This window comes from Aulonocara sp. 'chitande type north' Nkhata Bay, linkage group LG7 (assembly GCF_057382095.1).
Source record: "Aulonocara sp. 'chitande type north' Nkhata Bay isolate Kocher_YH1m ecotype deep benthic linkage group LG7, A_spYH_male_GT1.1, whole genome shotgun sequence".
NCBI lineage: Eukaryota > Metazoa > Chordata > Actinopteri > Cichliformes > Cichlidae > Aulonocara > Aulonocara sp. 'chitande type north' Nkhata Bay.
The window spans coordinates 21,958,884-21,981,454 of NC_141350.1; the positions used below are offsets into that span (position 1 = coordinate 21,958,884).

The following is a 22,571-nucleotide window of genomic DNA, read 5'->3' on the forward strand; positions in this document are numbered from 1 at the left end:
ATCATTATGCACATTCCTGTGTTACTGCTTGTTTTTGAATTGACTTATTGCCAGGGTACAAACACACCCAACTTTTTGCTGGGAAACAGAAGATGGAGTGTGGTGAGGAATTTTCACTTGTTGAGTACTTTTTAGGTTCAAGTAAACCCTTTTTGAGGATTAGACATGGTAAGAAAGCTTTAGGAAGTCTTTGAATCCATCCATTTTCTTCCATGTATCCAATTCAGGGTTGAGTCCAGCTGCCACGGGGATATCTGACTGAGTACATCATGGGCAGGTCGCCTGTCTGTCGTGCGACAGAAACGTTTCTCCCACTAAAAACGTTATGTCCAATCAACTTACCTATGGTTGGGGCCCAGTCTAGAATCTGTTCAAAGCAAAAGCTTCCACCACAAATTTGGTAGGCAAAAATATGTGACTGCTCAGTGCTGTAAGAAAGCAGTTTTTGGCTGATGTGATTGACTCCAACTTCTGCTAGCGACAAGGTGTAATAATGTTCTCAAAAGGCAGTCTGGCTCAGCACCAGGACCCACACTGTGTCTGCGCAAAAGAGGTGTAAGGGTAGCGATATAAGTGCTCATTTTACATGAGCTCACACACGCCCACTAGAGGTCGCTAAACTCGTATTAAGAGCTCATGCAAACAACCAATCCAGTCATTTTCAGTGATCAGGAGATTTCTGAGGACTTGTTTGCAGTGTAGCCCGTGTCGTCGAACATGAAGGCTCTAATCGTAGCACAATTATCAATTCATTGTTCTTACTGTCTTTGGATATTGGCTGCTTGTTTAATGCTGTCCAGCTGATTAATCTGATACCCCCACCCTCTTTTCTTGTGGTTTTTTTTCAGCCAGGTTTCTGCTTTGGTGGTGCTTGCCATTAAACCTTTTGCTGAGTGTGCATCCTCTTTTCCAGCAGCCTAACTGAAAGACACTCTCTAACCTGCAAGGTTTTGGAGCAGGACCTGTTTACATGACTTTCTCAAATGTACCTCAACAGTAGTTTTCTTAGTAGAGCAAAACGTTAACCTCATCCCGCCCCAATCAACTTTTCATGCTTTCCGCCTCCAGCTGGCAGAGGCTCGCTGATTTCTTACTTAGGGGTGTCAAGGGTACCAGGGTCATATCTTTCAGAGGCAGACAGATCTTGCCAAATGGCTTTTTCTGACAGTCTGCAAGCAGCCAGGTGTTTTCCTAATGGTGGCTCAGGTTTTTCAGCGGAATGAAATCATCACTGAAGACTTCCTGATTGAGTTCTATGGAAAGCCAGCACAAGCATAAGCATACTCTTTGGCCTGTACGAACCATGCTTATCAAAGTCAAAATCTCATGCAAAACAGAACATGTTTGGTTGCAGCGCTGGTAAACAGCTCTGCTGCGTGTGTAAGATGCTTAACCTCTCGTGCTGTAGTGCAGCTAGAGACTGATTGATAGATATGCCTGTGGGAAAATATGAAAGCAATTCAGAAGAACAGCATATGCAAGAAATCCTGTCAGACTTTAGCTACATAGCGATCACAGACATTAACACACGGGTTTTTTGTCTCGCTTCATTTGTGTTTCGCAAAGTTACTGACCATCCTTCTCCTGTCTGTTTGTTCTTGCTTGCAGGAAGAGTACAGGGCAGAGGGCATCACCTGGCACAACATCGACTACATCGACAACAGTGGCTGCATCAACCTAATCAGCAAGAAACCCACAGCTCTGTTCCACCTGCTGGACGAGGAGTGCAAGTACGGCACCTGTTGATTAGCATGGATCGTGTTTGTTTACTAGATAATCATTAAAACTGTCAGTCGAACCATTTTCTGCAAGATATTGCACAACTGCTGGTTTCCTCCATGTGTTATAAGGGAAACGGTGTATTTTATCAACTATAAAATGGAATCAGAGGCCTGAAAACTGAGCATGGGTTCTCAGGGAGGCTTCAGGTGACCCTTCCTCAGTCCATGTCCACACTAATACGTTTTCGTTTGAAAACACATCTTTTTCTCTCCATTTTGGCCTCTGGTCCACACTGAGACGGCGTTTTCGGTAAAGGAAAACACAGCGTTTTGAAAAAGCTCTCCAAAGCGGATACATTTGAAAAGGCCGTTTTTCGCGTTGCAGTGTGGACAGCGAACTCGGAGACGTTTTGAAACGGATGACACATTTTAGTCATGTGATGCAGTCATGTGACCAATTAAACTAAGATAGCGGGGGGCATTATACAGCAGTTGTTTTGTTTGCACTTAATTTTGACAGCCCTATTAACCCCTGGAGGGTCCTAGAAAAATGCATACACTATTGGTCTTAGAGCCACAAATCGACCACGCCCAAAAAAGCACTATAAAAAATTTATATATTAATATTTTTTTCCACTTTAAATTAGCCAATCTTTTAGACCTACTTCTCCTTGAAATATTCATGTCAAGTTTTAATTACATTTCGCGGATTTTAACCCTTTATATCCCGGTTTCGTCACATGAGCGCACTGCTTTTTTTGCCCCAAAAAACAAAAAACTTGAATATTTTCCAAAAAAAACATTTGAGGTAATATTCAATTGTTATTATAATTAGGCCTTTGGATGGACTAAAGATTGGCACCAAGAGTCATTTCGATCGCCTTTTATTTTTTTTCCAGGAGCGCATTTCATAAAATGCACACTATCGACCACGCCCAAAAAGTGCAATAAAAATATTAAATATTAATTTTTTTTTTCACTTTAAATTGGTCAGTCTTTTAAAACTACTTCTCCCTGAAATATTCATATAAAGTTTTAATTATATTTTCGTTGTTTTAACCCTTTAAATTACAAAAAAACGAAAAAAAAAACTAAATATTTTCCCAAAAAAACATTTGAAGTAATATTTGATTGTTATTATAATTAGGCCTTTAGATGGACTAAAGATTGGCACAAACAGTCATTTCGATCGCCTTTTATTTTTTTTTTCAGGACCAGAAAATGGTCTCCAGGCGGCAAATGCTCCTCCTCTAGCCCGGAATCGGTGCATGCTCCCGGGTTGACTCGCGACGATGACCGGGGCATGTTGCGTCGGACCCCTTTTTCCAACACACACATCCGGTACCACGTCACAACAAATACGTCATTTCCTGTTGATTTAAAAAAAAAAATCCAACCTCAAACGGTCCTGGGGCCGAAAATTGTCCCGCCCGATCAGCGGGCGAAACCGCTGCAGCACGCCGGAAAAGAGGCGTCATTTCCCGCAGGTCTCTTTAAGCAGCCCGCTGTTTTCCAGCCCCGGGTCAAATGTGGAGCAAGGGCGCCACCCGGTGGACAAATAAAAAAATTACAACTCCAAGGCCAGTACTGCAAGCGGAAGCGGAAGCATTACCGATCGAGATCGATTTGACCGTATTTTTTTTGCCGTGAAAAATAGCGTTTATAATGGGTTTCAATGGGGCACAAATCGACCCTAGGATCAATAGCGTAAGTTTATCGCTAGCTTAGCCCCTGAAGCTAATTTCCGGAAGTCATACTGAAATTTTAACAGTAAATGTGACCAAACTTTTTTTTTGCAGACTTTCGCTATATTCCATTCAACACTGTGCAAATGGCAGGTAATCAAAATTTGAAAATAGCCGAAAAATAGCCACAAATCGACCCAAGACCCTCCAGGGGTTAAAGATTAATATCAGTCTGTACATGCTCCAGATAGCTTTTCTTCAAATTATTTTATTCTCACTCGCTTTTACAACTTTGTACCTTTGTGTTACTCGCAGCAACAACTCCACCTCATTGTTAGTCCATTTAAAAAAACTTTTCCTCAACATTTTGCCGCAACGTTTCAAAGACCCGGAAAGTAAATAAACGGCAGACAGAAACGAGGCAGGTCGAATCTTCTTGCGTTTCACGCATGCGCAGTACTGGAACATAAGCGTTTTCGTCTGTTTCAATGTGGACGCACAACTCTGTGAAAACGACTGAAAACGCTAGTGTGGACACAGAGCGTTTTCAGACAAAAACACAGTTTTCAAATTTATCCGGGCTAGTGTAGACGTAGCCTTAGTTATACTGCAATAGACCCTTGGCTGCTGGGGGCTTCCCATGAGTGTTTCTATTTTACTCACCTGCTTTTGCTCTCTTTGTGTTTATACACAACTCTGCTTTTAATCATTGGTTATCATTAATCTGTGTGTCTTTTGTCCTGTCTCCCTCCCCTCACACTTAACCAGTTGCGTTAGATAGTTTCTTCCTGTTTCTTTTCCTGTTAAAAGGGAGTTTTTCCTTCCCACTGTTGCCAAGTGCTTATTCAAATGGGTTGTCTGATTATTGGGATTTTCACTAAACATGAGGAGAGGCTATAAATGTAGCTGATTATTGGTGAAACCAGTTGAAGAGCAGAGTATAGATAGGTCTTTTATTGCTTGCAGTTTGGTTCTTGCTTTTAAACTTTGTCCCCTTGCAGTGTGCTTCATCAATGATGGTCACGCTACACGGAAACTACTTTCGTGCATCTGTTAAACTGAAGAGACCGATTGCTCCCTCTGCAGGCTTTTCATTCATTAGCCTGATCGACACTGGGACTCGTACCAGGGTTTAACCAAAGATATACTGATTCCTCCCCCACTTTTACTGTAACAGGTTGTGCTTTTTCTCTGCCTTTCCTATGGTGAAACATTGTACTGCGGGTCAGCTCTCTGTCTCGGCATCTTTCTTCTTCATAAATCAAATCAAATGCTCCCCCAGCCCCCTCGCATAGAAAAACACACCAGGCGGTGCATCTTTGGAACCATATTTATCTATGTTAGCTGTCATCTTACCTGCCACTTAGCGTAGCTGCTTCATCTGGATGTAATAACATTGGGAGTGGACCGAATGCCGTGTATGTATTTGTTCGTACAGCGTGTGTGCGTGTTGGGGTGTGGGGAAGCAATTTTGAAGAAATAGGGTCAAAGGGGGATCTCTGAAGAAAAAAATGAGGCAGACAGGATCTCTCCCAGGGTTTGTGCTGCCGCAGGAAGGAGCTTCATGCTAAATGACTATAGCAAAAGAAGGAAAGTCTCTTGGAGATCTCATCACTCACAGCTAGTGCAGCCTTCAGGGCCTCTGGAGAGATGGATTATGTTACTGCAGAATCAGACGAGTGTGGGGGCTCATTTTGACTTTAACAGCATCAAACTTCAGGACCTCCACCTGGGTAGGCAGGGCGGTCTGGAGGTGCAGGGAGGAGAGGTGATATGAAACATCTCCAGGAATGTTGATCCAGCCAGCAGAGGTTAGTAGTTAATGGCTTAAATGTCCATAAAGCAGAGGTGAAAATACCAAAGAAGAATGTGCAAGTGGAGGCCTCGTAAGCACCCTTGTGGTTAAATTTAAATCATGGGATTAAATATGTGACAGGGAGTTTTAATCTCTTGGGGTTAGAGGAATGGGATGAGCGCTTGAGAAGTGCAGGAAAGCAGATGTGTGGGAAAAATGTGGCAGGTGGTGGTAATGTTTGTAACTTATTTTTTATTTTCCTGAAATAATCAGAAGATAAAAAGTCTCTAAAGACCAAAGTGTGTCCACTTTGGTCTTTAGAGACTTTGAATGCGAGCCTGATGAAATCAATGTCTTTGCAGTTTCCCTCAAGCTTCCAATCAGACCTTGCTGGACAAGTTCAAGCGTCAGCATGAAGGAAACAGCTACATCGAGTTCCCCACTGTCATGGAGCCTGCCTTCATCATCAGACACTACGCTGGGAAAGTCAAGTACGGAGTCAAGGTAAGACGAGTCTCTGCTGTCATGCAAAAGATCTGATCTGCTTTTTACAGTAGCACGTCACCACCGATGATCATCCTAGCCTCAGCGTTGTAGTTTCACCGTGTCCCCGACCCTGCACGTGTTGGTAATTGCTTATAATCTCAGGGCAGCCAACTGTAACAGTAATCCAGGAGTTATGTACCGTTTGCTCTGTTGCTGCCCTGGATTTACAGAACGGCCCCACCTGCTAATAGCTGCGAATGAACCCAAAATTAGGCATTAAACCGAGCACGCTGGCACAAACAGTTACGTGAAAAAAAGAGATTTTTTTCCACTGATATCTGTTAATTTTGCTGCGGACTTCATTTTAAATAAAGTGTTAGGAGACATGTCTCCAGTGATAACATCAATTTACTGATGAAGCCAGGAACTACAGTTCGGAATCTGACATCCACTTTTCTACCTTTCGTTTGCATCAAATTGAGATTTTGATAGTCTGAGCTGTCTCACTTCACTCGAGTCTTTATGGATCCTGAAACCCTGCCGCAGATCTGCTTGTTCTGTCGACCTATTTTTGCAGTTAGATCTAATTCTCTGCTCGTTTCCCAGCTGCGTTTTGATAAGAAGCACATGTGCTGGACTGGATCGAGCGTATTGTTGTTTCACTGTATAATATAAATCCATAACAGCTGGTTATCTCAGCTGTGGAAAAATATCTTATATTTGCTCAGAGCCAGTGAGTCGTTTGGTGCAAACCGTGCAGCGAGAGCCGCAGACGTGAAATGTGCCTGACGTTGGCTCGGCAGCGAGCGCACAGCTGATTTGTTTCATATGGACAGAGAAGGGTTTATAGTTCAAGCTTTGTTATGATAGCACCACTTCAAGTTGGAATATTTCATTCCTTACAGACAGATGGGGCAGAGGGCGTGGGGCATGTGTTTCTCCACTCGTATGGATGTGTGAGAAGATTTTTCCTCACCTCGTGCTTAATGTGAAGCGAAAGGTGCATGACAACAAGCGTGAATTAAGTACATATTTACAGGCTGTAAAACTGCTTCATTTTAATTATGGCTTTGAAGATTAAAGCAATATTTTGACATTTTGTATACTAATATGTATTTGCATTCTTGCCAAGTCTTAGATGAAAATCGATGGCGCTATCATGCAAGCTATTTAACTCTATCCACACAACTGAGTAAAGAAAAGAGGTGAAACATTTGCCCATAAATAGTTGCAAACTCTGCTGCCAAGTGCCTTTCCACAGCTTTACAAACAAGAAATAAAATCGCAGCCACAGCAATAACTAAGGTCCTTGTTTGTTGTAATACTTCAGCTTTGTGCTTTCATGCTTTAGTCCTACAAAGGTTGCCTAACGTTCTTCTTTAAATGAAAGAAATAGGCTGTTACTCAGTTTTGAAAACACGTCTTTCCTTCATCCAGGACTTCAGGGAGAAGAACACTGACCACATGCGTCCCGACATTGTGGCCTTGCTCAAGAGCAGCAAGAACGCCTTCATCTGCGGCCTGATGGGAATCGACCCCGTGGCGACCTTTCGCTGGGCCGTGCTCCGCGCTTACTTCAGAGCTCATGTGGCGTTCAGGGAGGCTGGACGCAGACACACCCACAAAAAAACAGGTGAAGAACACCCTGCAGGTTCAGTATATGCAGTAAACCGTTAAAGTTAAAGGCCAGGAAAAAAAATGTTCTGCCATAATAGACTGTATATAAAAGATGGCTGTTGCAGCCACAACTTCTTTAAAAAAAAATAAAAAACTTTTTTATGCTAAATGTGACCACACATGGGTGAGAGAGTAGACTGTTAAAGCTGTTAGCTAACACTGGAAAGCTTGGTTTAGCAAGCTGCATCTGAAAACTTATGGGTGCAGTGTACAGACATGGAAACCTTCCAAAAACACTATTTCATAATCCAAAACTGTTGGCTGGGCTGTGTGTACAAATAACAGCACAGCAAGCCATGTTAGATGTCAGGTAATTATGGTATGAAGACTTGAAGTAAAAGCACTCTCTCCCCCTATAGTTGTTACGAAAGACTAACTTACCTGCAGGTGCTACAGATACTTTTATGGTGTTTTCTGCATTCATTTTCAGAAGAAATTATATTTACAGAAACTTTCGGAGTTTGTCTCAGATTACTATTTGATAACATTTCTTTGTCCAAAATGAGGATAACAGTGACTAGCTATACATTCAAATATATTAAGTATACAGGTGTGTAGTATTGTTTTCCATAAGCTAAACTGCGCATCGCAAATATTAACCAAGCTGACAGTAGGAGCTACAGAAAAATGATTGATTGTTAAGATGTGGGCCTTTTTAAATATTTGTACATGGTTAGTTGGTGTATTTACCTTATCATAATAAACTTTCTGTCTTCAGTCGGGACTCAAGTAGCCAGGCTATGTAAAAAGTGCAGGGGGGTGTGCTCATGGTTGAACAGGAGCTCGGCTACAAACTTCCACAATTGAAAATTTTGCTTTGCCTTTTGTTCGCTTTAGGAAGTTTAGCAAGGTTTTCAATCTTTTATAGATTCTGTGAGGACAGATTCGGTACCACTACAGTGGGCACCAGAGGAACTACGTCAAACCTTCAGTATTAAAAATCAATAGTCGGCATTCATAAGCATTTGACTCATGGTTTTGAATGACAGTAGGTTGTTGTGATGGAGTTGGTTCATTATTCCCAGCTTATCTACTCTCTGTGTAGATCTAACCTCCAAACTCCAAAGAGCTTAGTGACTTAATCCACTCACAGTATAACCATTATTATGTTTAATATTCCTGATAGATGCTTGACTGGACTTTACTGTCATATTTTCTCTCCCTCTCTCTGGTTTAGGGAATGATGCAGCAGTTCCCTGTGCTGTTGTTAAAACCGTTGACAGCTTCAGTTTTCTTCACCACCCTGTTCACCAGCGGAGCCTCGAGATCCTTCAAAGATGCAAAGATGAGAAATACAGTAAGTAACCGGAGTTTCCTGCACACATTCATACTAATAGACGGTGGGAAGAAAGTTGGAGAGACTTGTGTGCAGCCTCAGTTCAGTCCCACACACTGTGATTTCACCATGGATACGGTTTTGTGCTGCAAAAGGATTGTCATGGATTTTTGCAGTATTTTGTTCATACATGTTTCATGTTTTATGGATTATTAACCAAAAATTGAGACTGATCAAACTGAAATAACAGTTTGTATTAGTTATTTGTGTTTTTCTCTATTCCTCACCTTACTTATGATTTTTTGTTTTGCAAAGGTGGAATATGTGAAACAGTTTAGCCTAGAAGTGGCAGTGTTACTTTTGTTTCTTAGTGTGGCTTTCTTTTGTTTCACTTGCCAATAATTGTTACATCATCAGTCAACAACCAACCTCCATGACTGACTTGAAAGGCAAACTAGGCTTGCTGCGGGTGTAAGCGATGCTAGGCTAAAAGTGCAGCCTACACACAGTTTTGTAGCACTCTAGTCTAACTGACCACTCAAGGCACTTAAAACTACAAATCAACTATAATGAACCATATGTTCATACGGCAGGTCAGTCTATACACAGGGGTGCACATAAGTGGTCCGCAGGTGCGCATTCGCTGTCAAAATAAAAGACGTGCACCAGATATGAAGTTGCAACGCGTGTTTGCGTACATAAGATTTTCAGGAGGACAGACATTTGTTTAGAACTCTTAAAGATGTCGAAGAAGCTCCTTTAAGCAATTACTTTGGTCTTCCTCCACCTCCAAAGAAATGTCAGAAGGAGTCCGAACCACAAAAGAAGCGTGTATTCTCGGAAAAGTAGTTGCAGGAGGTGAGCTGGCTTCAAACAAATGATGAACACATAGAGATGTGGTGCAGAATATGCCGTGAAAATCCGACTCTAGCGGACAAAAACAGTGCTTTTTATATGGACGCAAACGCGCGTTGCAACTTTTTATCTGGTGCACGTCTTTTATTTTGACAGCGAATGCGCACCTGTGGACCACTTATGTGCACCCCTGTCTATACACCTAAAGCACTTTATATTTCTCATACCTACAACTGATTTAGAATCGCCAACTAGCCTACCATGCTAATCTTTGGACGCTAGTTTTTTAAATAGCAGAAAGTATTTAGGCAAGTCGACTAGTCTAAGAGAAAGAAAATCTCCCAAAAACAATACATAAACAAATTATGTGTTGAATGTCACTAAAAAGTGTAGCACTTACAAACACATTAGTTTGAGAGTCTGGCTAGTCTTAGCAGTTTAGCAGGAGTTTTGTACATGCTATCACCTACACCAGGGCTGCCCAATCCCAGTCCTCGAGAGCTACTATCCTGCAGCTTTTAGATGCATCCCTACTCCAACACAGCTGAATCAAATGAATGGCTTGTTATCAGGCCTTTGCCAAACACGATGGCATGCTGACGAGGTAATGAAACCATTTGATTCAGCTGTGTTGCAGTAGGGATGCATCTAAAAGCTGCAGGATAGTAGCTCTCGAGGACTGGGATTGGGCAGCCCTGACCTACACGCTGGGATTTACACCAGTACACTGTGTCATGCAGAAGTATAAAAGCTGGCAACAACATCAGCTGCCTGCATAGGCAACCTGGTAGGCTTTGCATGGATTCAACGCAATCCAAGGCAGGTCACACATTACTGCTGGTTCCCAGGATCTGCAGTCATCATGTTTTTGTTTCATTTATTGACTGCCTGCTTTGTATATAGACTGTATAAAAGTGAAAAACAATCTCTGGGGAGCGCTGCTTCTTCTTTTCGTGTTAGTTCGACAGACTGGACACTAGGATGAGTCAGTAGCTCCTCTTGAGCTATAAATTGGTATTACGGAAAGGTACAGCTGGTCCTAGCTGAATACTATCCCAACTTCAGTAGATATACAACACAGATGTCTTTGACACAAAGCTATATTTCTTGCATATATAATCTTGCATATTGCACCCTTCACGTTCGTATGATGAGTGTTATCCTTATAAATAATAAGGATGTGGGATTTCGCTTGTCCTCATATGTGGATTTGTTTTGTCAGATTTTAAAGATAGGTTTGCAGGGTCAATATTTCAATAAATTTGAAGCCAGAATAATAGGGACCCTCTGTAAAACTGAAAGGTCAGCACTTATTTGAGCGTGCAATATTTTTTGGTATTGATCATTTAAATTCAATTTGCTAAGAATATGAGAGGCATTCTTTTGAAAATTGATGTAATTTTTGAGGTTTAATGTGTTTTATCTTCACTTATGTATTAAATGGTACTATATTGAATTGTTATGATTCATATCTAAGTAGAGTTTGGAAGGTGATCCTTGTGAAAGAGGTTTTTAAATGGATTGATTCCTTGTGAGTTAAGAAGGCACATAGCTCGGCCTAATGAAAGGAATGAATCCTGTGCTGTATAGATCATAATGGGTGGCTTGTGGTTTTGAGGCCCGGTAAACTGGTTCTGTTGCAGCCATTAATAAGAAATCAGGTATGTGGGTCACTCTGAGCTCTGGGCAGATTGACTCAGCCTAGGAGCAAAGCTCATAACCAAAAATTTTCCCACGCATGAGTGATCGGACAAATGAATCAGGTCTCTGTAGACCAGAAGGGTTTAATGACACCCACGGTTTTTCTGGCCGTCCTTTATCACTCCTTTCAGCACTGATAATCACATTTGTGTGCCTGAGTGTGTTTTTGCATACTTCAAGTCATGTCATGTATCCTAATGTTGTAAAGCAGCACTTTGCAGAAGTGGGATTTAGCAGCTTTCCAGCAATGCAACTCATTTCAAAGGAAATTCCCAAGAGAATTTCTCAAGTCTTTATTTTTTCCTGTAAAAGAGAAAGTCTGATGATTTTGCACCTCGACATCTGTGTACTAGTCATGGTTACTACAAGTAAGCCTGTGAAAACAGTCATATACTGTAATGTTTATATTTTGCTTTGAAAGAGCCTTGTTAAGATAATATCTGTAATGCCCAAATTACGGGTAATCTGGGCAATTTTCTTTTGCACCTGCTGTTTAGGGCAGCCAATCAGAAGAAGGCTAAAATAGCTTGTTTCAGATAGCAAAGCCACTCTAATAGAGTCCAAGTGGGACAGAGATACTGCCCTGAAGATAGTTGTTTGTCATGTATAAAGAAGAAGTGTGTTAGAGCAGTGAAAACGAAGAACGGTAGAGAGTTGGAGTTAGGGGATTAGTGGAGACCCTTAAGCGCTGGATCTTAATGCTGTGGCTTCAAACACGGGGTGAGTGAGATGTAGGTGTTGATAAACCCTGTGACCTTTGACTCCTTTTTGTATTTCCTTTCCTTTTCCTCCCTTCACCACTTCCTATCCAGGTATAACCAGGAAGAATCCCCGCACCCCCTTGTCAGATCTTCAAGGCACCAACGCCCTCAATGAGAAGGCCAGCTGGTAAGTTCGAGTGTGTATTATTAGTATTAAATAAAATGCCTCTGTGCTGATCTTCACTCTTCCTCCCTCCCTGTAGGGATGGCTACAGCGTTGGATGTAATGGTCGCACCTCCAGGTCGGGTCGCCTCTCTTCAATGGGAAGCCCCGCGCTGGAAGAAGATGGGATCTTCCTCAATTCGAACAACAGCAAGCTCCTAGAGAGAGCTCAGGGAATTCTAATGTGAGTGACATATCACAAAGTCACAGTAGTCTTTTTGTTTGCTTGTTTGTTTTTGATAATTCTCAATCCAGTATATCACGCTGAGCACTCGAAGCGCTTTTACCCTGCAAGCATGCATTCACCCATGCACACGCAATCATACAGTGCTTTGTTCTGTGCACTTCAAGCTCTTTTATCTATCACCCACACACTCACACAATACATCAGGAGCAATTTAAAACCATTGACCTTCCAATTAGTAGACAATCCACTCTACTTCCTGAGCTTCGCCCGCCCCTGTTGGTCTAATATTAGTAGTGATACGCTTTAAATGGAGCCTATTCTGCTCATTTCCTGCTAACTAATTTTATTCTTGGACTCTACTAAAGTAGCTTTGCGTCAGTCACAGTTTTAAAAACTCCTTGGATATCTTACACTCTAACTTGGTGCTGTTCATACGCTGTCTGAATCTTCTGATTGGCTTCCCCAGTTGTAAACTGGAGGTTTAAACGGCAGATGTGTCAGGCTTCTGGTGCTGACAGCCAGATCTTCGTGCCCATTTGAGGGCTATCTGCAGTCATTAACATCATACAGAGCCAAGGAAGGAAATAGCTGTCTAAAAGCAGCCGTTTTGAGCAGACTGTGAGTCACAGGGATTATCCAAACACACAGACTTCATGAATCAAAACTTTGGCATGTTTAATATAATGTCACTGTAACAGTATAGAGTATAGCCAGCAAAAAATACAGACAAGTATAATAGGCTGTCTTTAAACCAATGGTTTTTAAGGCGCTTTCCCCCAGCATACTGTAAGGCCTGTAAGGCTGGATTGTAAGAAGGGATAAGAGAGCGTATCAGCACTAATACAGAGGAAATAAAAGATGTTAATAGCTGTTGAGTCTGCTGATAATATCTGCTAATTATAATTTCTCATGTTCAGGAGAAACAAAAACTGCAAAACTAAACCAACTCTTCCCAAGGTAAGACGCTGACCTGACACTACGCAAAACTTAGTAGGTGTTCATTCACTTCAGTGATACACAGGTTTGTAAATGATCCGGGTTTTTGTGCGCAGCACTTGCTGGACATTAAGTCTCTGCGCTACCTGAGCAGCGTGACGCTCCACGACCGCATCACCAAGTCTCTGCTTCATCTGCACAAGAAGAAGAAGCCTCCCAGCATCAGCGCTCAGTTCCAGGTCAGTGCCGCTTTCTCCCTCTGCTGGAGCACTCAAAGAATTACAACAACACTGGTGACACAGCAGACGGCAGCACGAGCACGTGCAGCAGCATCAGTAACAACAAAGAGCAAAAGTGTGATCATTTCAGTTTGTGTGTGCAGGCGTCGCTCAATAAGCTGATGGAGACTCTGGATCAGTCGGAGCCGTACTTTGTCAAGTGCATTCGCTCCAACGCTGAGAAGGTGATCGCTCCTGCAGAATAGCCTCCACTCCTCTTAGTGACCGACTGCTGGATTGTGTTTAAGCGCTCCTGTTGTTTTTCTGTCCCACTTAGCTGCCGCTGCGCTTCAACGACAGTCTGGTGCTCAGACAGCTGAGGTACACAGGTATGCTGGAAACTGTCCGGATCAGACAATCAGGTTACAGCAGCAAGTACACCTTTCAGGTAATCCCCTCCTAACGCAACTGCGCTGCAGATCCACAGCCAAAGCCATGTTATCACTATGTTGCTTAAAAGATGTTTTACTTTATTGAGAAAATAACATTTGTCATGATGTTTAGATTTCCTTGCTGTATTTAATCTTAACCAGAACTCTGTCTTCATGTAACAAAACACGTTTTTAATGTTGTATTTTCATCACAAAATGAATCACCAGAAAATGAACATACAAAAATCCTTTTTTCAGGACTTTGTGCATCACTTCCATGTGCTGCTGCCTCGGGGCACTAGCCCCACAAAGTCGGGCGTCAGGGAGTTCTTCAGACGGATCCACCTGCCCCCTGCTGGGTACCAAGTGGGCAGCACCATGGTACGAATTCCGGAAATTATAAATGGACTGTCCTTCTCTCTATATGTTTTTTTAAAATGTCCCATGCAGTGGACTTCAGCAACTTCACTTTACCTAATGTTTCTGTATGATGCAGGTGTTCCTGCGCGAGGCCGAGCGCCAGCGTCTTCAGACCCTCCTGCACCAGGAGGTCCTGCGGAGAATCGTCATGCTGCAGCGCCGCTTCAGGGCAGTTCTGGAGAGGAAGCACTTTGTCAACATGAGACGAGCTGCGTGCACCATTCAGGTGAGACGCTGTGATGGGATGGGCCTAAGAAGTGGTCCAATTCTATAGCTTTGTTCCTCTGTTCTCCTTAATGCTCGAAGGGTATCACTAATCCAGTCTGGGACTGTTTAAGCATTAGATGATTAATAGCTGTGTATTAACTCTTTAAGTGTCATGGTTCTTAAAACATAGTCTCTCCTTTTGAGATGATAAGCACTTGTGTCCTCACAGGAGAGCTCTGACCTTCAATGATGCTGCGTTGGGATATAAAGTATGATATCTGTCTTCTTGGTCTTTAACTAGCAAAGTCTCTAACACAAAATCCATGTTAATGCGATTGCATCCATATACCAGATAATGCTCCAGTGGATGTCCTGAGTCAGGCACCGCCTTTGCCTGAGTGTATTCAGCTTTCATTTGTCTTGTTATAAATCCAGAGCAGTGTGTTTTCATCTAAAAGGCCAAAGTCAGTTGCTATTTAGCTTACTTTGGTGAGCACGATCGATCTAGTGGAAGCAAAAGCCATGAAAGCTTTTGATAGGTTTTTGGTGATTTGGTGCTATACGAATAAAATTGTATGAAATTAAGTATAAAGCTACTGTATTAAATCATGACTGAATATGTTACATTTTTAATGAGTTATAAGAAAGAAATAACACGTGTGCTACAGAGTAAATACTGTGGAAAAAACGATGCAGCACTAAGTGGTAGAGAGAGGATGAAAGACAACAAATTTGCTCTTTCTGTTTTTTCTGGAAGAGTTCTTGGAGAGAAGCTGTCCAAATCCTCATGAGACTGAAAGAAAACACACCAGGTCATTCCAGAGCAGGATCCATTCAGGCACAGATAACTTTTACGAGAGAATATCAGAGCATCGAAACATAAACTGTCACATGTGGGATTTTTATTCTGTGCTTGTTGGTTGCATTTCTGCGTGGGCCTTCCAAGATTACAGTTCAAGTTTTGGAGTTGGGCTTAATCAAAATGACGTGAGGAGTTTTCTGAATCAAACATTCCTGCGGTGTCAGTCATACTGCATCATATTGATTTGACATAGTGAATGAATAACAGGCGTCAAATTTCATACATCTCTTACATAAACTGCGTCAGTTTAGCCTCACAGATATGCACATATTTTAGGTGGTCCCAAAGGGGGATGAGCATCTTTTTCTTTTAAAAAAATATTCAAAGCTTAGCTCAACATATTCAAGGATCCCCAGCCTGACTTTTTTCCCTCACATCTATTTTGTCTCACCGTGCTTTTCTTTCTCTTTCAGCGATGGTGGCGTTTCTGCCTCTTCAGGCAGTCCACCATTGACCTGAGCGTTGAGGAGGGAGCGGCGTTGTGTCTGCAGGCGGCTTGGAGGGGTTACAGAGAGAGGAGAAAGTTCCTGCACTGGCGGGATTCAGCGATCGTCATACAGAGGAGCTGGAAAAACTGCTGCCATCGGAGGGCTCTGGCAGCTACTGCAATTCAGACAGCCTGGAAGGGATCCAGGGAGAGGAGGCGTTACCACAGAACGCACGCAGCGATGATACAGTTACAGGCGAGGAGCAGAGGATACCTCGCTCGACTCAGGTGAGTGAAGGAGTTGAGCTTGTAGGTAGTTTGAATCAACTGATTAGTGTCTTTTAAATACAGCGTGTTTATTTGTATAGTTGGACTGATGCACTGACACATTAACATTGTTGCATTTAAACAAAATGCAGCCAATGAGATTTACACAGGAATTCTAACCAGGGCTACTTTGGAGACCTTATTGCTGGTTTAAAAAAAACAAAACAGTGTTGAACTCGAACACACTTCAAACAATCCAAAGGGACACCTGCACTATCTGTCTGTATGCACAGTCTAGGATTCACAGTTGTATCTGCTGCCACCAAGTGGTGTTTTATGTGAAAATGTGTAGAAACCCAAGTTTTTGGCACAGGAAGTAAAATCATGGTGGTGCCTATGTGGATAATAGGCTTCTGTTTCCTCACTATTACTGTTTCCAGGTTTAGAGACTTCAAGGAGCAGCACGAGAGACTTGGTGAACAAACAAGTCTGTCAGCAGCGATGGAGGCAGGAAGAAGAGAGCCCGCCTCATCCGGACTGGAGAGTTATGGCCAGGACATCTCTGCACAGCTCCCCGAAGACTCTAAGTCTGTTTCACTTTATGGAGCAGAGATGGAAAAAGAAGATGACTTGGAGCGAAGCAGGAGCACAGACGAGAGCAGCCATAAGAACCGGTCGAAACGAGAGAGCAGACGAATGAGAGAGCTGGAGCAGGCACAGTTCAGCCTGGAGCTTCTTAAAGTCCGAAGTACCAGCTTGGGGGGTTCGCTGCCAGAAGACCCGGTCCCAAACAGCAGCAGCAGCTCTCAACAGGATGAGCATCACAGACATTCACCCCAAGGGTCCCCGGCTAGTCAAGGAAGTTTTGAAGTTCTCAGTGTGGAAGACATGGAAACTGAAGGCTCCGGAGGATATAGTTCTCAGCTCAGTGTACTTCAGGAACAGCCCAAGACGCTGGATATTCAACTTCAGCAGGGGCTGAGAGATTCCAACTATAATGAAAAGCCTGTGACTGAGTTGCCAAACAAAGTGGAGGCCCCGAGGGCAACTTTTTATATTGCTTCTGACCAAAGTCCAGCTCATGAACCAAAATCTGAAAGCCCCAGCAGTTCTTACAGAGAAAGAAGGGAGTCCACGTCTCGAAGGCCTGTAGTGGTGTTGATCAGTATGCAGAAAGAGAGTCCTTTGGAAGAGGGAGAGCTGCTGGCAGCCCAAACTCTAGAAAGAGCTTCTCAAACAGGAGCACCCAATGCCCAAATGACCCCTATTGCAGGCCTTGAGATAGCATCAGACAGGGAGCAGCCTCTCGGCGTTTCCACCCAAGCCAAGAGAGACATATTTGTGGTCGGTAAGTCTTCAAAGGCTCCCTTCACTCGTGGAGAGAGTCAGGAAGGTCCAGGGATTTGTTCCGCAGAGATGGACATCAAAATTGCCCTGAAGCCCACATGCAGCGTTCCTGCCGTACTCCCCACTCTGCAGGAGAGGAAGACGATTAGGTCAGCAAAGGAGGCCCCCAGCCCGGTCCTGGACACCAAACCTCCAAAGGCCCAGAAGAAGAGCAACGCCCAGACTGTGATTGTGAACATGGTGGAGAAACCCTCTAGTACTGTGTTCTCCCCACCCAGGCGCAAGCTGCCGTTCTCCAAGTAAGTAAACTGTGCTTTTGTGTTTGTTTAGCAGGGCCGAGGCATATATTTGCCTCTCCAGAGTGCACTGAAGCTATTTAAATGGACACACCTGCAGTGCCTCTTCTGTTTCGATTGAATGGAAGAAAACTCCTCAAAGCAAACTGTTTACCTCGTGGTCTATTCCATGGAGGGGGTGGAAGGGTCTTTATCTGCTGGAAGGGAGAATCTTTTTGAGTTAGCCAGGACAAGCAGGAGGCGTGTAGAGTGAATAGTCCCAGTGGATAGTTGCACAGTTGTGTTAAGCTAGGTCTTCATATGGTGTCAATAGAACAACCTGGGCCAGATAGGTGCACAGTTTCATCCCTTGGAGCTGGTGAACATAACCCTTAAATATTGTGATGGCCAAAAGAAGATGCTTAAGAAGAATTGCTTAAAGAAGATGCCAAAAATCAACTCACTTAATCCGAGTCATTTTATTTTGAAAGTGCAATATGAACAGCTGCAAGCCTGCAGTGCTGTTTAAAGGCTAATGATTCATTTCCCCAAATCTGTATCACCAGTTTTCCTTCATTACAAAAAAAAGTCGACTTCATTAGCGCTTTTTAAAGAGACCAGTTAACTCAAAGTAGGACCTTTTAAACTGTGGTGATTTGATGCAGGTCCGATAAGGATTTGGTGAACCAGGAACGATCTCTCGCCATGTTCAGAGATGATTCCAAGTCTGCTGGATCCAGAAGCAGAGAGGTAGGAGCCTGCAGCTTCTACACATCACTTTAATTTCATTTGCACATCGTAATTATTGTTATCTTTACTCATTCAGTTCAGACTCAAGATTGAGATTTTTATTTACTTTGAGTCAAGTTTAAGACACAAAACAAGTAAATACAAGCACGCCAACAAACACACACATACACACACAGCTGATATATTCTTATGGTTGCCTGGAAGCAGGTGGGCCGCCCCGGCCCCAAAAAGAAAGCCCGAATGTCCCGGACGCGCTCCGACTTCCTGACTCGCTGTAACTCAGAGGGGGCGACCCAGTCGGATGACGATGATGAATACTACATCCCCGCCCACTCCTGCACGCTGCCCCCCTCTCTGTCTCCCCCACACTCCCACCCCGACGCTGACTGTCACAGTGACTCCGAGATGGTAAAATACCGGGTCTGCGGCGGTCACCTGACCTCCGTGCGAGTAACCTGTCCACTTCGGTCCCCCTCTCTACCTTCTTCTCATGTGCATCTGGCCACACGACAGGGGGACGAGCCTTTTAACACTGCTAACCCCACTTTCAGTTTTTCAACGCTGTCAGACCAAAAACATGTTTCTCTGCTAAATATGGCAGCGCTGTTTGTGTTTTTCCTCAGTGCTGATAAAGGTCACTTGGTGCTGTGAATGGCCTTGCACACTGCTTTGGTGGCTGCTAGTTTGAAACTAAGTCCAAGCTTCTCGACCACACTACCGTTTTCACTTTGCTCTATCAGCTAGTTTAATTCAGATAATATGTGCTTTGCAAAAATGTCATCATCCTTAAATTATTCAGACAGGTTCTAAATGCAACAGGGTCACTTCGCTTGCATTGTTTCATTAGATACAAAATTTACAGATTTACAGAGTGAAGTGCAAAGTCATCAAGTTTTGAAAGCTCATAATTATTCGTAACCTGAACCTATTATGCTTTCCTATATTTCCTGTGATATATACTCATTGGTCATTAGTTACCTTGCCTTCTAAACTGATGAATTCATCGTGGCACAGATTCAGTACGGTGCTAGAAACACTTCCTGGAGATTTTGATCCATCTTGACATGATAGTGTCACGCATAAATGTGCTGCATATTCATGATGCTAATATGCCGTCGCACCACATTCCAGATGTGCTCTGTTGGATTGAGATCTGGCGACTGTGGAAGTCGTTTGAGTGCAGTGAGCTCACTTTGATGTTAAAGAGAGAATTTCTGCTTTGTGACGTGATGGAAGCACACTGTGGTTTTAACAAGCAGCTATTTGAGTCGGTGTGTAGCTCCAGCCCTGAATATGTAATGAAACAATGAAGGAAGCTCATATTAAACATGTCCACAGATCAAGTAATCCCTGCAAGCCTAAAGCGTGAGCTTCAGACTGCTCTAAACCCTCCATCTCAGACGTATTACAGAGGATAATATCATCTCTAATATGGTCATCTCAGCACAGAAGCCACACCCACCTGCCATTTAAACCTTTTGTCTGTGAGCGTAAGCCAATCAAAAGAAAGATGCGTAGGTCAAACACTGAACTAATGACCTACAGCAAGGGCAAGACTACAGAATGGAGCTTGGCTAGAGAAAACGGTATGTGTAACAGTGTGGAGCTAAAACTGAGCACAATAGGTTCACAATAATAGAAGATGTAAAAAACAAGCTCAGTGGTATCTGTGAATGAAAATTCAACATGATAGGTGAAGCCTCAGCTTATCTACCTGTGGTTGTCCCCCTCACCATGTTAAATTACAAATCCTCTTAGACCAAACTGCTCACAGTTTTGCATCTGTCATGAAGGAAAAATAAAATGCTAAAACTCAGAATGAGTTTATTTAGATATTCTTCTTTTACAGCACTGAACGCAGACTGTCCCAGCGCAAACTTGTTTGACTCGTGTGATGTGGTCAAAGACGTTGTTCTCTCATATTCTGACCTCCCAAACTTGACCCGTCCTTGAAACAAAACATCTCGTATTGCACTGCACGGCACTGCTCCTGCATGCTGGAGCCAATTAAAGCTGGACCAGAGTAACTTCTCACTAACAATGAGATTTTCCTACACAGTCTAACACATATGACTTCTGTTTGCCTATCACACACTCTCATTATCAGGCCTGTGCATGTTTATGGTGCCGATTTTTTCAGTTTCTTCACATGAAGTTAATGTGATCATTTATTTATTCGAAGTAGTAATTTAGTAGTTGTAGTTTTGCAAATAAACTCTGCTAAAACCATAAAACTCTGCAGAATTCTTAATCAAAACATGTCACAGTCGTGTCAGCTGACAGATTATAAATATGTTTTGTGGTCTTTCTCACTCACTGTATCTTTCTCTCCAGTCGTCTCACAAAGACCAGAAGAAAATCCATAAGACCATGTCATCAGGGGACTTGGGCAAGATGGAGATCCTCAGGAAAACCTCCAGTCAAGATGGAAGGTAGATCTTCCTCAACTTTCTCTTGTCACATCTTACTTTTTATGCTAGATGTTGAAGTTTTTTGTTTTGTTTTGTTTTTTCAGCAGGATGAGAGGGAAGATGCGATTCTGGAGTAAAACAAAACACAGTGAGAAAAAACTGTCAAGGGAGAAGCAGGCCAGCATGAGTGAAGTTGGAGAAACACATGGTAAAAATAAAAGCTATTCAGCATGCCACATACAGCCTCTGAGCAGATTTATAAGCACGCAAACGCTAGATGTGCTCACAATTATCTCTGAACTGTAAATAAAAATGAAATACGTCACCTGATTAGCTCTGGACAGCCTCAGCATTGCTGCTGTTTCTAGATCGCTTTCTGGATCTTCCTCTTGCTTTGTGATTTCTTCATGGATGTGGATATGCAGAGAACAGCAGGTTTAATATGAAGGATCATTGCTGGTGATGAGAGAGCTGTGTCTCAGCAGTTCAAGAGTTTCAAAGCTTAAAGGCAGAGCAACCAGGAGCACACTCGTTTTTAGTCAGTTGCAATCACATTAACAAAAGTCACCTCGAGGTGCTTTCTGTTGTAAGATAAAGACCCAACAATAATACAGAGAAAACCCCAACAATCGGATGGCGCTGTGAGCAAGCACTTGGCGACAGTGGGAAGGAAAAACTTCCTTTTAACAGGAAGAAACCTCTATCTGAACCAGGCTCGGGGAGGGACGGCCATCTGCCATCTGATGAGAGAAGACTGCAGAGAGAGATGGGCCTCTGACACAGATCACCAGGCACAAGTGAACAGGACCGATCCATAAATAGCAGCTGTGTTAAATGTTGAAAAAGACTTCCAAGAGGAGCTCTACTTCCAGAATATCCTGGTCACACCCATGTGCGGTACACACAAGTGAATAAAAACAGGATCAGAGCTGCAAGCATGAATTTGTTCTGGCAGTAAATTTGAGACATGGTGTAATAAATTTGTGAAGAGTAGAAGTGCACAGTATAGCATAAGGAATAGTCGTTTTTAATGGAAAACAAAACAAAAAAATTGTGTATTTTATTCCTAGATGAATTAAGCCTAAACCTTTGGTGTCTTTGTGTAGCAGAAGGCCCGTTTCCTCCTCACAGTCCAGATTTGGAGGCGGCTTCATCTCGGGGGGTCAGAGACAGTAAGGAGAACAAGGAGCCGTCTCCCAAAATGAAGAGACGTCGCAGCGTGAAGATCAGCAGCATCGCTCTGGAACCTGCCCAGTGGCAGAATGACGCGCTGCACATCCTCACCTCGGCCCACGACTATCGCAGCATGAACGACTTCCTCATGAAGAAGGTGAGAGGGCAAAGGCCGCACACGCCTCACTGACTCACACAAAGAGCAGTGTTTGTGTGTTTTCGCTGTTCATAGAGTTGTAAGGGTTACCTCGTAGTACGTAACGTTTAAATTCTTATGCAGCGTGTCGTATGTGGTTGTCTGTGTAAATTAAACATCAAACAGAATTAAAGGAACAGTTCACCCCAAACTCCGATTCACATATTGATCCATATAGATTATTTTGGTGTGCTTCGCTCCCTCAGATTGCCGATCTTGATTCTGAAGATGGTAAAAAGGACACCATGGTGGATGTTGTTTTTAAGAAAGCGCTGAAGGAATTCAGGATCAACATCTTCAACTCGTACTCCACTGCCCTCGCTGTGAGTCTGACACCCTCTTTT

At 43.0% G+C, this 22,571-nt stretch overlaps 1 protein-coding gene across 8 annotated transcripts in view; it reads left to right on the forward strand.

The window, feature by feature from the left end:
- LOC147325092 (unconventional myosin-IXAb-like) overlaps positions 1–22,571 on the forward strand; it is a 158,568-nt gene that overhangs the window by 120,408 nt on the left and 15,589 nt on the right. For 5 of the 8 annotated variants that reach the window (XM_086299383.1, XM_086299384.1, XM_086299386.1 and 2 more), the window contains exons 12-31: positions 1,609–1,730; positions 5,564–5,705; positions 7,125–7,320; positions 8,542–8,661; positions 12,009–12,084; positions 12,161–12,304; positions 13,225–13,264; positions 13,360–13,482; positions 13,626–13,706; positions 13,799–13,909; positions 14,151–14,273; positions 14,389–14,538; positions 15,795–16,096; positions 16,516–17,721; positions 18,363–18,447; positions 18,652–18,855; positions 20,782–20,879; positions 20,963–21,066; positions 21,965–22,188; positions 22,434–22,550. In XM_086299383.1, the coding sequence (XP_086155509.1) occupies positions 1,609–1,730; positions 5,564–5,705; positions 7,125–7,320; positions 8,542–8,661; positions 12,009–12,084; positions 12,161–12,304; positions 13,225–13,264; positions 13,360–13,482; positions 13,626–13,706; positions 13,799–13,909; positions 14,151–14,273; positions 14,389–14,538; positions 15,795–16,096; positions 16,516–17,721; positions 18,363–18,447; positions 18,652–18,855; positions 20,782–20,879; positions 20,963–21,066; positions 21,965–22,188; positions 22,434–22,550 (3,768 nt within the window). The remainder of the gene's footprint in view (positions 1–1,608; positions 1,731–5,563; positions 5,706–7,124; positions 7,321–8,541; positions 8,662–12,008; positions 12,085–12,160; positions 12,305–13,224; positions 13,265–13,359; positions 13,483–13,625; positions 13,707–13,798; positions 13,910–14,150; positions 14,274–14,388; positions 14,539–15,794; positions 16,097–16,515; positions 17,722–18,362; positions 18,448–18,651; positions 18,856–20,781; positions 20,880–20,962; positions 21,067–21,964; positions 22,189–22,433; positions 22,551–22,571) is intronic. The other 3 variants (XM_086299385.1, XM_086299387.1, XM_086299388.1) reach the window with 3 other exon arrangements.